We start from the raw sequence: 14,774 nt of genomic DNA, 5'->3' as shown, positions 1-14,774 counted from the left end.
AATATATGGCTTACAAATAACAGAACCATTTTCCAATAGCGACCACAGCGACAATACCAAAATTCAATTTCAAAAAAGTGAACTACGAACTCATTGAAGCCCACCTCTCAACATTAAACTGGAAAACTCTATTCTCTGAATGCTACACTACTGATGACCACTACAACACATTCCTACTCGAAATGAAAATTATCATCAGACTTCATGTACCTCTAACATGTACCATAAACAAAAAAAATAACCTCGCATCTCAGTAAGAAAATTACAAACAAGAAAAAAATATCTCTGGAGGAAAAACAAAAAAGGACAAGTTTCCAACTTCAAAAGCCGATATAAAAGCATTTGCAATCAAATAAAAGAAGAATGCCTGAAATACTACAGCAAACGAGAGGAAAACCTCCTACGCTACAAATCTAATAGAGCTTTCTACAACTTTGTCAACAATAAACTCAAAGACTCTAGATCTATCCCACCTCTCAAAGGACCCAACAACAAAGAAAGAAAAGAAAAGAAAAGAGATAGAAAGAGTGAGAGTGAAAGCAATAGAGAGAGAGAGAAAGAAAACAAGAGAGAAAGAGTGAGAGAGAGAGAGAGAGCAACAGAAAGAGCGAGATAGAAAGAGAGGGAGAGAGAAAGTGAGAAAAAGAGAGAGAGAGAAAGAGAGAAATGACTCTTGATTTAAAGCATATGGTAAAAAGCACCCAAATAATAACAGAGAAAAAAAAACCCAGCCTTGTGTGTGCATGTGTGTGTCTGTGTCTGTGTGTGTGTGAACTCTTGAACCATTTCCAGTAGCCCTCGCCTGTTATTGGAAATGGTTCAAGAGTTCACACACACACACACATGGGGGGAGGAGACAGGGATGGAAAAAGAGAAGATAGTAATAATAGTAATAGATTTTGGTTTTGTTTTATTATTAATTTCTTTTAATAAAAAAGAAGGGAATTGTTTATTTATTATTTATTTATTATTTTATTTATTATTTTATTTATTTATTTTATTTGTCTGTCTGTCTGTCTGTCTGTCTGTCTGTCTGTCTGTCTGTCTATCTATCTATCTATCTATCTATCTATCTATTTATTTATTTATTTATTTATTTATTTATACTTCTATGCCGACCAGTCCCAAAGGGACTGCCGCTCAGACACTATACTTTTCCGCCCACACTGGAAAAAAATTAGAGGGAACATTGATTGGGAGTATCCTATCCTTTTTAAATTCAGTTACTGTGGATTCACCAACCACGTCTGCTGGAAGATTGTTCCAAGCATCTACTACTCTTTCAGTAAAATAATATTTTCTCATGTTGCTTCTGATCTTTCCCCCAACTAACTTCAGATTGTGTCCCCCTTGTTCTTGTGTTCACTTTCCTATTAAAAACACTTCCCTCCTGAACCTTATTTAACCCTTTGACATATTTAAATGCTTCGATAATGTCCCCACTTTCCCTTCTGTCCTCCAGACTATACAGATTGAGTTCATTAAGTCTTTCCTGATAAGTTTTATGCTTAAGACCTTCCACCATTCTTGTAGCCAGTCTTTGGACCTGCTCAATTTTACCTCTGGAAGAAATTCCTATGTATCGTTCTGACAGAGGTAGTCTTCACACTGTTCAGTCTCCAGAGCACATACAGTTGGAAAGCGGGTGAGGCAAAGAAAATGGGGTAATAATCTCACTTTGGAGCTTGCCTTCGGAAGTCGTGGGAGCTTCATTACTGGAGGCTTTCAAGTAGAAAATAGACTGCCATTTGTCGTAAAATGTTTGGGTGAGTGGGTGGTGGAAAAAAAGCAGGGTTAGGAAGCCAGAACCAAAACTATGCAGGATACTACTTTGGAATATACCGTATTTTTCAGAGTATAAGATGCACCCTTTTCCTCCCTAAAAGAGGCTAAAAATTTGGGTGCGTCTCATACTCTGAATGTAGGCTTTTTTTCAGCCCTAATTAGTTGCTAACAGTCTTCCCAGCTTTTACCTTGCAGGCTTTTTCATTGTTTCTCTCTGTGAACAATGTTTTCCAAGCCCTAAATCTTTGAAGGGCTTTTTTCATTGCTCTACTTGCTCCGAATATTTCTTTCCAGCCCTAATGAAGTGCTATCAATGTTCCCAGCTCTTAGCGGCTTGCAAGCTCTTTCATTGTCACTCTCTGCAAATAATTTTTTTCAAGCCCTAAATCAGTGCAGATTTTTTTCCATTGCTCTACTTGCTCCAAATGTTTCTTTCCAGCCCTAACCAGGTACTAACAATGTTTCCAGCTCTTACGGGCTTACAAGCTCTTTCATTGTTATTCTCTCTCAATAAGGTTTTTTAAAAGCCCTAACCAGGGGATAAAATAATGTGCTGAAGCTGACCAGACTAAGGACACTAGCCAGATGACTATCTGGGAGACAGATGCTTTTCTCTATTTTCTCTCCCGAAATTAAAGTGCACTTTATACTCTGGTGCATCTTATATTCTGAAACCTAGGGTAGTTATTTTCCTGATCCCCATCTATCCCCTCCCTCTTATTTGTATCCTTCCTAAATTACTGAGCTGCCAGGAATTTTTAATCAGCAGGTCTAAATTAATCTCATGTAGACCAAATTTGACAGTTAGGACCAAAGATTGCCCATCCTTGCTCTAATTGATGTCAGGATGAGGCCCAAATGAAATCATCGCATATTCCCCAAGCAATGGCCCTATTGTCCTTCCCCATGAAGGAGGGAGGAACGTCTCCAGTTGAATAGAAATTAGGGCGATGGCCGTTCAAAGTGCATTACACTCCTCCAAAGTTCCATAGGGCAGTGATTTTCAACCTTTTTTGAGCCGTGGCACATTTTTTACATTTGCGAAACCCTGGGGCACATTGAGGGGGGGGGGCTAAAAAAAGTTTGGACTAAAAAATTATATCTCTCTCTCTCTTCCTCCCCTTCACTCTATTTCTTTCTCCCTCCCTCTTTCTCTCCCTTCCTTCCTCTTTCTTTCTCTCTCCATCCCTCTTTCTTTCTCTTCCTTCCTTCCTCTCTTTTTTGCTCTCTTTCTCTCTCCCTCCCTTTCTTTCTCTCTCTTGCTTTCTTTCTCTTTTTCTCTTGTTTCCTCTCTCTTGCTTTTTTTCTCTCTCTCTTGTTCTCTTTCTCTCTCTCTTTCTCTCTCTTGCTTTCTTTCTCTCTCTCTTTCTTTCTTTCTCTCTGAGCTTCGCGGCACACCTGACCATGTCTCGCGGGACACTAGTGTGCCACGGCACACTGGTTGAAAAACACTGCCATAGGGGACAAATCAGGATAAGGTTTATGAACCTGATTCTTTGGACCTTGAACACAGAGCATATCCTTCCCCTATATAGTAAAAAGGGATTTTTAAAAGATCAATAGTTTTTTGTGCTTGACAATGACTCTGATGGAGACTTGGCCTTTTGAATCACACAGCACTTAAAACTTTAAAAATACTACAGAATAAACAGCAGGATGCACTCTCTGCTGGTGGCCTTGTATCCAGTGGTGAAATCTTGAAATAGTAGAAAGAGTAGTAGATGCTTGGAACAAACTTCCAGCAGACGTGGTTGGTAAATCCACAGTAACTGAATTTAAACATGCCTGGGATAAACATAGATCCATCCTAAGATAAAATACAAGAAATAGTATAAGAGCAGACTAGATGGACCATGAGGTCTTTTTCTGCCGTCAATCTTCTATGTTTCTATGTTTCTATGAAATCCAAATTTTTATTTACTACCAGTTCTGTGGGCGTGGCTTGGTGGGCTTGGTGGGCTTGGCGTGACTTGATGGGCAAGGCAGGGGAAGGATACTCCAAAATCTCCATTCCCTCCACACTCCTGGGGGAAAGATATTGCAAAATCCCCATTCCAATTCTTCTCTCGGACCACCCAGAGGTAGTATTTGGTTCTCCGAACTACTCAAAATTTCCGCTACCAGTTCTCCAAAACCTGTTGGATGTCACCCCTGCATGTATCTAGTATCAGTCTACAGTGGGCCACTAAAAATGAGAAGTCTTGCTGTGTCTATGCGACTGAAGAATTTATTAGCAGCCTTGTTTGAAAGAGTTGGGGTGGCACAGTGGTTAGAATGCAGCACTGCAGGATACTTCAGCAAATTGCTAGCTGTAGTTCAGCAGTTCAAATCTCACCACCAGTTTAAGTTTGACTCAGCCTTCCATCCTTCCGAGGTGGGTAAAATGAGGACCCAGATTGTTGGGGGCAATAGCTGATTCTGTAAAACTGCTAAGAGAGGGCTGTAAAAGCACTATGAAGCGGTATATATGTCTAAATGCTATTGCTAATAGCTCTCAAACAAGAGAAAGCTACTTGAGAAAGTTCAAGAAAGGCATTAATAGCCCCCAGTTCTTCAGAACACCCTTGGTCTTTTAAAAAAAAATATATAATTTATTAGTTTTATAAAAAGGAAGGGGGGAACGGGAGTACAAAATCAAAAAGGGGGGAGGAGAAAGGAGAGTACAAGCCCTACATGGCATTACCTCCGGAACCGCCTGCTACCGCACGAATCCCAGCGACCGATAAGGTCCCACAGAGTTGACCTTCTTCGGGTCCCGTCGACTAAACAATGGCGTTTGGTGGGTCCCAGGGGAAGAGCCTTCTCTGTGGTGGCCCCGGCCCTCTGGAACCAACTCCCCCCGGAGATTAGAACTGCCCCCACCCTCCCTGTCTTTTGTAAACTACTCAAGACTCATTTATACCGCCAGGCATGGCGGAGTTGAGATAGCCCTTCCCCCTAGGCCATTACAAGTTATGCATGGTATGTTTGTGTGTATGTTTGGTTTTATAATAGGGGTTTTAGTTGTTTTTTATTATTGAATTGTACATGTTGTTTTTATTATTGTTGTTAGCCACCCAGAGTCTACGGAGAGGGGCGGCATACAAATCCAATAAATTATTATTATTATTATTATTATTATTATTATTATTATTATTATTATTATTTTAAAGGTAAAATTTACAAAAAGTTACCGAGGTCCATTATATTCTTTGATATACAGTACATATCGTTATTATATATTGACTAATATTATTACAATAGTTCTATTCATATTTCATTCTTAGTTTACATTCCAGTGACCATATTTATTACCTTTACCATATATAACTTAACAAACCTAAGGAGGAGGTGGGGTAGGAAAGGGGTTGTCTGCTAATAAATTGGGACTTTGAGGAATCCAAACGCTGCCTGAGTTCAAACCTACTAATATACCCATACAATTACTGGAAAAAACTAACTCTATCTTAACTCTAATTCTCACATACTTTATTATTCTAATTTCCTATTCTCATTTATAAGAACATCAAGTCATTAAACTCAATGTCTGCTATCGAAGAGCACCCTTGGTCTTAACCAGTGATGGGCTACCAAAATTTTTACTTCCACACTGTGAGCGTGGCTTATGCATTTTGTTTCAACATCTTCCAGTGCAAATTGGGTGCTCTGGGATTGAGCTCCAAATTTTGCTGCCGTTACTGCGTTCCTGTAGGAGCCCATCACTGGTCTTAACTATTGCCAAATGAAACTAAATCACACCATAGTTTATGGTTTCTTCTCTACAGCTAAGTCAGAAATATGGACCAGTATTCACCATCTACTTGGGCTCTACACCAGCTGTGGTGCTTTATGGACATGATGTAGTGATGGAGGCCTTGGTCGCACAAGGAGAGGAGTTTGGTGGCAGAGGAACAAGTCCCATCCTTACGAAAACTGCCAATGGAACAGGTTTGTTTGAAGGGATTAATCCCAAAAGGGACCATATCACAGGCATGATCAATTCTCCAGACAGAACAAAATTAGATTTCAGAAAATAGCCACTTTTTCAGCCACACATTACAGCCAACCTCAATAACATGGGTAGGGAATCTCTGTGCCCTCCGATATTGTTGAACTTTGAACTTGTAAGAAGGGATTGGATAAATATTTTTCTGAAATGGCATAGGATTTTCTGCCTCAGGGGGTTGGACTAGAACACCTCCAATGTCCCTCCCAAGTCTGTTATTCTATTATTTCTTTACAGATCACTCTCGCTAGGTTTTTCATAAACCCAGTTTTGTCCACTACAAGTCCTCCATGAATAGGGAGATAGTGATTCATCTTTAGAGTCATAGCATACTTTCTTTTTTGAGATGGCTGAAATGAACGTGTTCTAGATTTTTTTTCCCCCACAACTCTTTGAGGCAGGTTGAACTTTGAACTTTGAACTCGTAGGAAGGAATTGGATAAATATTTATCTGAGTTTTCTGCTTCAGGGGGCTGGGGGCTGAAAGAGAATGATTGATTCATAGACCCTGTCTCTGTCCTACAGTCTTTTCCTTTCTATTACTACGTTCTACTTATGTTATGTTATGTTAATACGTACTATAATACTATACTTGTTTGATAAATAAATAAATGAACAAGCAAACAAACAAACAAATAAATAAATAAATTAGAATCATGAGTGAAAAAGCAGAGAACACTAACATGATAGGTCATGTAGTAAAAAAAAATACAATGATCTCCTCTTTATCTAAATAGGACATACAGTACTGTAGTACAGGGCTATCCAACCCTGGCAACTTTCAGACTTGCAGAATTCAACTCCCAGATTTCAACTCTGGGAGTTGAAGTCCACAAGTCTTAAAGTTGCCAGGGTTGGAGATCCCTGATGTAGTACATACACATAGCATTTTGCTCTCTTACTCTCTCTCTCTCTCTCTCTCTCTCTCTCTCTCTCTCTCTCTCTCTCTCTCTCTCTCTCTCACACACACACACACACACACACACACACACACACACACTTACAAAAGGGAAAATATCAAGACATTATAATTATGTTTCCAAATGAATCTACTAGAGATAATTTACAAGAAAAATGTAAAAATGTACTTTGGTGGCATCTAACCCCACAGAAATCTCACATGTATCTTTTCAATATTTAGTGAGATGCTGGCAAGGTTGTAAACAGTAGGAATGTGAAATAATGTCTTAAATTACAATAACAAAAAAAAGTCAATTCTGTTTGAAGCTGGATCCTGCCAGTCACTGGTAGTCAACGTTGAAAGATACCAACCCCCACCTCCACCGAAATAGAAATATTTGGATATTTCATTGGATAGATAACTTGAAAAGATGTGGTCTGCAGCTTTACTTGGAATAAAAATACTCCAGTAAAATGGCAAACCACAGCATTATCTAGCCCTGGCAACTTTAAGACATGTGGACTTCAATTCCCAGAATTCCCCAGATTAACTTCCAGGTGTAGACCTCTGTGGACTTCTGGGAATTGAAGTCCATCAGTCTTAAAGTTGCCAAAGTTGGATGCTCCTATTTTAGAAGGAATGGTGGAATTTCATTCATTATTTATATAAGAGAGAAGCCTCCTGTAAACAACTTTTTATCAAATATTGTGAGCATGTTAAAATGTAAGAGCACTATGTTAATTTTTGAAGTTCAAATAAAGATTTAATTGAGGGGGAAAACCAGACAGTGTATGTTTGACTTTTTGCTTGCTTGTTTGTTTCTTTGAAAGATCAAGTGCAATTCAAAAGAAAGACCATTGGTTGGTAGTTACTGTATTTGCTAACTTGAAGACGCTTGCAGAGTCAATACACAGTTTGAGGCTCAAACAGCAAAGGATAAACAAGACTATTTGGTTGCGGGGTAACCAGAGAGAATGCTGTTAGATTGGAGGGTCAGAATGTTTGTGTCAGAGTTCCAAATAGCATTCAAAATTAAATCAGAGTCCAAGTCAAAGTATTCCTCAAAGTCCCAATTTATTAGCAGAGCCATGTTGGTACATTTGGGTGAAATCCGAATCTGAAGTCTCCAGGATTTCACCAACTAATTGAAATTTTGTATTGACAGTTCTGTGTTGTATTGGCAGTTCTGTGTTAGCAAATACTTCAGAAGAAAAGGATTTAGGGGTAGTGATTTCTGACAGTCTCAAAATGGGTGAACAGTGCAGTCAGGCGGTAAGGAAAGCAAGTAGGATGCTTGGCTGCATAGCTAGAGGTATAACAAGCAGGAAGAGGGAGATTATGATCCCGCTATATAGAATGCTGGTGAGACCACATTTGGAATACTGTGTTCAGTTCTGGAGACCTCACCTACAAAAAGATATTGACAAAATTGAATGGGTCCAAAGACAGGCTACAAGAATGGTGGAAGGTCTTAAGCATAAAATGTATCAGGAAAGACTTAATGAACTCAATCTGTATAGTCTGGAGGACAGAAGGAAAAGGGAGGACATGATCGAAACATTTAAATATATTAAAGGGTTAAATAAGGTCCAGGAGGGAAGTGTTTTTAATAGGAAAGTGAACACAAGAACAAGGGGACACAATCTGAAGTTAGTTGGGAGAAAGATCAAAAGCAACATTAGAAAATATTATTTTACTGAAAGAGTAGTAGATCCTTGGAACAAACTTCCAGCAGACGTGGTAGATAAATCCACAGTAACTGAATTTAAACATGCCTGGGATAAACATATATCCATCCTAAGATAAAATACAGAAAATAGTATAAGGGCAGTGGGCAGACTAGATGGACCATGAGGTCTTTTTCTGCCGTCAGACTTCTATGTTTCTATGTTTCTAATTTCAAGCCCTTATACCCAAACCCACAAGTCCATCATATTCTTCAATCTCCAAGTGCCATGCAGGGAGATTCCACCCATCTCCTTCCATGCAGGTGCAGAAGCTCAGAGACAAAGGATGACCTTGTCTTTCTGGAAAGGAATCTGTTATAGCTACATGCTAACAACTTCCTACTATTCCCCCTCCCATTTTCCCATAATAGAGAAAGCATAATAGAATAGTATAAAGTGTGGCAGGCCAAAGACTCCAAATAAAAATGGCTTCAGCTTGACATGTTAATTATTTCCATAGTATAACATTGTACATTGCATTGCCTCATATTTCTCCATCTCAAACAACTGGACAAACAGCGCAATAATTTTTTTCATTAGCATTATAAAAAAATGCACTTGTTCTGCAATGTATTTTAAGAAACCCAGTGACAGCCTTTTCAACCATTTGTGAACAATTTCTTCTCCCATTCATTTTCATTTCAGGAATTGGCTTCAGCAATGGAGAAACATGGAAACAACTCCGTCATTTTGGAGAGACCACACTGGACATGTTGAGCATGGGCCAGAATATTGAGAAGAAAATCCAGAAAGAAGCTGGTTTCTTAGTGGAGAGACTGAAGAGCACAAATGGTAATTCAGTTCCTTGCTCGAGGGGGTCTTCTCTAGCAAACGTGTTGAAGTGGATTCAAGAAACAAAAGTTAGAAAACTAAGGAAAAGGGTAGGAACACTTGGAGCCATAGTTCCCTCTAAGCTGAGCAGTGAGCAATCGCTCACTTAAAAATCATCATCAACTCAAGAGTTTTCCAAACCTGCCCAGAAGCCGAGAGGGAAGGAGAGAGAGAGGAAGAGAGAGAAACAGAGAGAAAAAAGAGAGGAAGGAAAAGAGAAAGAAAAAGAATGGGAGTAAGGAAGAGAGAAAGAAAATCAAAATCTAGTTTGAAACTAGCTCAACTATTTAAGTGGCATTTTGATATTGATAGAGTTGCCCTATTATGAGCTCACTGTTATAGACACACAGTACAGTATTTTATTTTGAAATTCTCTGAGGCAAAACAGGGTGGGTTGTTTGTTTGTTTGTTTGTTTATTATTTCTGTGCCGCCCAGTCCCAAAGGGACAGCCGCTCAGACACTATACTTTTCTGCCCACCCCCCAAAAAAATTAGAGGGAACACTGGGAGGAACACTGGGAGCATCGCAAAAGGTATCATGTATGTACAAGCAAAAAGTACATCCAACCAACAATGAAAAGTTAAAACTTTTCTTCTTAGATGAGAACAAGGGTTTCCAACGTTGGCAATTTTAAGACTTGTGGATTTCAGCTCCCAGAATTCCCCAGCCAACCATGGGAGTTATTTATTTTTATTTATTTTGTCCAATACACAATACATATAGAATAGACATGTAGTAATATATATAAAGAAAATATATAAAAATAGAGAAGATATATGAAAGGAAGAAAATATATGTGATATATGAGATAAAGGAAAAACAATTGGACAGGGGACGAAAGGCACACTAGTGCACTTATGTACACCCCTTACTGACCTCTTAGGAACCTGGAGAGGTCAATCGTGGAGGGTTTAATGGAGAAATGTTGGGGGTTAGGGGTTGACACTATTGAGTCCAGTAATGAGTTCCACGCTTCGACAACTCGATTGTTAAAGTCATATTTTTTACAGTCAAGTTTGGAGCGGTTAATATTGAGTTTGAATCTGTTGTGTGCTCTTGTGTTGTTGCGGTTGAAGCTGAAGTAGTCATTGACAGGTAGGACGTTGCAGCATATGATCTTGTGGGCAATACATAAATCGTGTTTTAGGCATCGTAGTTCTAAGTTGCCAGGTTTTAAAAGTTGCCAAGGTTGGATATCCCTGGATTAGAGTTTAGTAATTTAGAATGTTTAGTAATATGCCGCATATATCTCAATGGCCGGTTAGGTCCCACAGAGTTGGCCTTCTCCAAGTCCCGTCAGCTAGACAATGTCATCTGGTGGGACCTAGTGGAAGGGCCTTATCTGTAACAGCCCCCTCCCTCTGGAATCAACTCCCTACAGAGATTCGCACCGCCCACACTCTCCCCGCCTTCCACAAGAGTTTAAAGACATACCGTATCTCTGCCAGTAGGCTTGGGGCCATTAGGTTCATCATCTTGCCCCGCCGGGCAAATGGATGTACAGTATATGTTTGATTGACCGAATGTGAATGATTGGCTTTTTTTAAGAAATGGGGGTTCATGATTTCAACAATCGAGTTATCGAAGCGTGGAACTCATTACCGGACTCAATTGTGTCAACCCCTAACCCCCAACACTTCTCCCTTAGACTCTCCACGATTGACCTCTCCCGGTTCCTAAGAGGCCAGTAAGGGCGTACATAAGTGCACTGGTGTGCCTTTCGTCCCCTGTCCAATTGTCTTTCCTTTCTTTCACCTAACATATATATTCTCTTCCTTTCATATATCCTCTCCTCTAAGTTCACTTTCACCCTCTTTTATATTATCACATGTCTATCTTTCTTCCTATGTATTTGTGTATTGGACAAATAAATAAAATAAATAAAATAAATAAGTATGTTTTAATTTTAGATTTCTATAGGGCAGCATAGAATCTAATAAATAAATAAATGTTTGTCCCTCTGTCTTGGAAATAATATATTTGTCCATTGGCAGGGAGGACATTTGATCCCACCAGCTTCCTCAGTCAGACAACAACCAACATCTTGTGTTCAATTGCCTTTGGGAAGCGCTTTAATTATGAAGACAAGGATTTCCTGAGATTCCTTCACTTGTTGGATGACAATGCCAACCTTCAAACTAGCATAATGACAAAAGTAAGTATAGGAGGGGTGTCGTGGGAGGAACTCAATGAGAGAATCAGCCCGCGTGAGCTGAATTGAGACTACCACGGAGGTCGATGGAGTTGAGCTACGAGGAGACCTTCATAACGAAGTTAACTTTATTAGAAAAGTAAAAAATGATAATAATGCCTGGAGAGGCAGAAAGCATGTCCTTACATCTTAAAGACTAAGGAAAGAAGAAAAATGTCTGCTAGCTTCTCTTCCTGTGTAGGAAAGGAAGTGAGGAAAGCAGTGTTACATCATAGAAAGGGAGGAGCTACATTAACAAACAAGAGTTAACCATTTAACTACAGGATGTTTATGAATGTCTTTGGAGGCTGTCAACCCACAGCGTGACAAGGGGATCACGTAACGGAATTCCCATTCCAGATGTGAGGCAGGCTAGGATAATCCTAGGAAGGTGGGGAGAAAGAGTATCAGGCCTTTGGTATTTCTCTCCCCACTGCAAAAGAATGAATGCTGAAATAGCTGGTTTGTGAACATCTGGGAGTTGATGTCCACACTTCTTAAAGCTGCTGAGATTGACAAACACCAGTCTAGCACATCATCATGACTGCCTTCAACACGCACACCCTTTGTTTTCACAGCTGTACAATATTTTTCCAACAATCTTGGATTATCTTCCTGGATCTCATCAAAAGATATTTAAAAATACAGAGGAGTTAAAACAGTTAGTGTCAAGGCAGGTGGATCTGCACCAGAAGACTCTGCAGCCTGAACATCCAAGGGATTTTATTGATGCCTTTCTTATCAAAATGGAGAAGGTAACATGGGTCAAAGGATCTCTGATCTTTGTTTAGTGGCTATGACAAAAAGCCATGGTGGCAGGACATCTGAAGGAGGCAAGACTACATAAATACAAATCTTCATTCTCGATCCTATATTTTCTAGACCAGAGCTGTCATACTTCCAGCCAGTGGGCTGGCCACACCCATGCCTAGTTTAGCAAAGGAGGAAAAAGTCCCAATATGTCATATGACAACACCGTTTTAGAACATAGATCCATAATATCTCCGAGACCGCCTTCTGCTGCACGAATCCCAGCGACCGATTCGGTCCCACAGAGTGGGCCTTCTCCGGGTCCCGTCAACTAAACAATGTCGGTTGGCAGGCCCCAGGGTAAGAGCCTTCTCTGTGGCGGCCCCGACTCTCAGGAACCAACTCCCCCCAGAGATTAGAACTGCCCCCACCCTCCTTGCCTTTTGTAAACTCCTCAAAACCCACCTTTGCCATCAGGCATGGGGGAACTGAGATATCTCCCACGGGCCTATACAGTTTATGTATGATATGTTTGTATGTATGTCTGCTTTATAATGGGATTTTTAAAATATTTTAAATTGTAAATTATTAGATTTGTTATGAACTGTTTTACTCTGTTGTGAGCCGCCCCGAGTCTACGGAGAGGGGTGGCATTCAAATAAAATAAAATAAAATAAAATAAAATAAAATAAAATAAAATAAAGTAAAGTAAAGTAAAGTAAAGTAAAGTAAAGTAAAGTAAAGTAAAGTAAAGTAAAGTAAAGTAAAGTAAAGTAAAGTAAAGTAAAGTAAAGTAAAATAAAATAAAATAAAATAAAATAAAATAAAATAATCAAATCAAATCAAATCAAATCAAATCAAATCAAATCAAATCAAATCAATAATAAATAAATAAATTCAATGTCTGGGGAGTGCAAAAACATCTTCCTCTACCCCCCACCCCCCCAGAGGCTCTCTGGAAGCTGAAAACATCTTGTTTCGCCCCTTCTGGTGGGCTCAGTAGGCTCGTGTTTCACCCTCCCCAGGTTCCAAAGACTTCCCTGGAGCCAGGGGAAGGTAAAAACGCCCACCCCCACCCAGATGCTCTCTGGAAGCCAAAAACACCCTCCCAGAGCCTCTGTGTGAGCCAAAAATCAGCTGGCTGGCGCACATATGCACATTGGAGCTGAGCTAAGGCAACAGCTTGCGTGCCAGCAGATATGGTTCTGCGTGCCACCTGTGGCACCCGTGCCATAGGTTCGTCATCACTGACATAGATGATGGAGGGAGAGGATGAATAATAGAAGACTGAAAGGAAAGGGTCGGGGTGGAATTTAATTGCCAGTGGAATAACAGCACTCAAGTGGAAAATGGGTTAAATATAACTTTCTCCACTATCTCTCTTTTTTGATCAGTTAAGGCAGTGTTTCCCAACCTTGGCAACTTGAAGATATTTGCTGGCTGGGGAATTCTGGGAGTTGAAGTCCAAATATCTTCAAGTTGCCAAGGTTGGGAAACACTGAGTTAAGGAATGCTTGAGGCCAGAACAAATATTTGAAAGATTTGTTTTGAACTTTTAAAAAGTGTCGGGCAGACCAAGGGAGGAGGATGGTGACTTATCTTCAGTCTTCTTTCACCTCTATCTCTAATGGTTATAGGCATGATCCAGGGGTGGGCTGCTGCCCGAACGGGGGGAACGCAATACGTTAGCGAATATGGAGTTCCACCGCAGAGCACCCAATTTGCACTGAAAGATGTTGAAAGAAAATGCAGGGCGTTTGCAGGGCATAAGCAGAGCATGATGCAGGGCATAAGCCATGCCCACAGTGTGGTAGTAAAAATTTTGGTAGCCCTTCACTGATACCAATCAAACACAAACACAACAAAACACAATTTTGTTTAAGTCAACGATTGCCTTTCTAAATATTTGTCCTCTATCCCAACACTTTGTACAGGAGAGGCTGAATAGCCATTGTGCCTTTGATCTTCAAGGTTTGGTGAAAAGCACCTTAGACATTTTCACAGGAGGATCGCAATCAACCAGCCTTGTCCTAAAATATGGACTTCTGGTTCTCATGAAGTTCCCCAAAGTACACGGTAAGATAATAATACACGGTACATGGTAAGATAATAATCTTCATTGAACAACTAAGATTAAGATAATAATCTTCATTGAACAACTAAGATTAAGATAATAATCTTCATTGAACAACTAAGATTAAGATAATAATCTTCATTGAACAACTAAGATTAAGATAATAATCTTCATTGAACAACTAAGATTAAGATAATAATCTTCATTGAACAATTATCATCCTGTCTCCAACCTTCCCTTTGTTGGGAAAATTGTTGAGAAAATGGTGGCGCTCCAACTCATGCAGACCTTGGAAGAAGCGAATTGCCTAGACTAGTGGTGGTGAACTTTTTTTTCTTCGGGTGTCGAAAGAGCGTGCTTGCGTGGTATCACCCATGTGCAAGTGACCATGCCCATAATTCAATGCCTGGGGAGGGTGAAAACAGCTTCCCCCTGTCATCTGAAGGCCCCTTGGTGGCTGGAAATGGCCTGTTTCCCAACTTCTGGTGGCCCCATTAAACTCATGTTTCACCCTCCCCAGGCTCCAAAG

General features: G+C 40.0%; 1 protein-coding gene across 1 annotated transcript in view; it reads left to right on the top strand.

The window, feature by feature from the left end:
- The window catches only part of LOC139165385 (cytochrome P450 2H1-like), a 28,817-nt gene that overhangs the window by 4,852 nt on the left and 9,191 nt on the right, over positions 1-14,774 (top strand). Inside the window, exons 2-6 of the mRNA XM_070748576.1 lie at positions 5,550-5,712; positions 9,044-9,190; positions 11,225-11,385; positions 12,000-12,176; positions 14,106-14,247. Coding sequence (XP_070604677.1) covers positions 5,550-5,712; positions 9,044-9,190; positions 11,225-11,385; positions 12,000-12,176; positions 14,106-14,247 — 790 coding nt within the window. The remainder of the gene's footprint in view (positions 1-5,549; positions 5,713-9,043; positions 9,191-11,224; positions 11,386-11,999; positions 12,177-14,105; positions 14,248-14,774) is intronic.

Source organism: Erythrolamprus reginae, chromosome 1 (assembly GCF_031021105.1).
Source record: "Erythrolamprus reginae isolate rEryReg1 chromosome 1, rEryReg1.hap1, whole genome shotgun sequence".
NCBI lineage: Eukaryota > Metazoa > Chordata > Lepidosauria > Squamata > Dipsadidae > Erythrolamprus > Erythrolamprus reginae.
The sequence above is the reverse complement of the archived record's forward strand: the minus strand, read 5'-3'. Positions and strand labels throughout refer to the sequence as shown.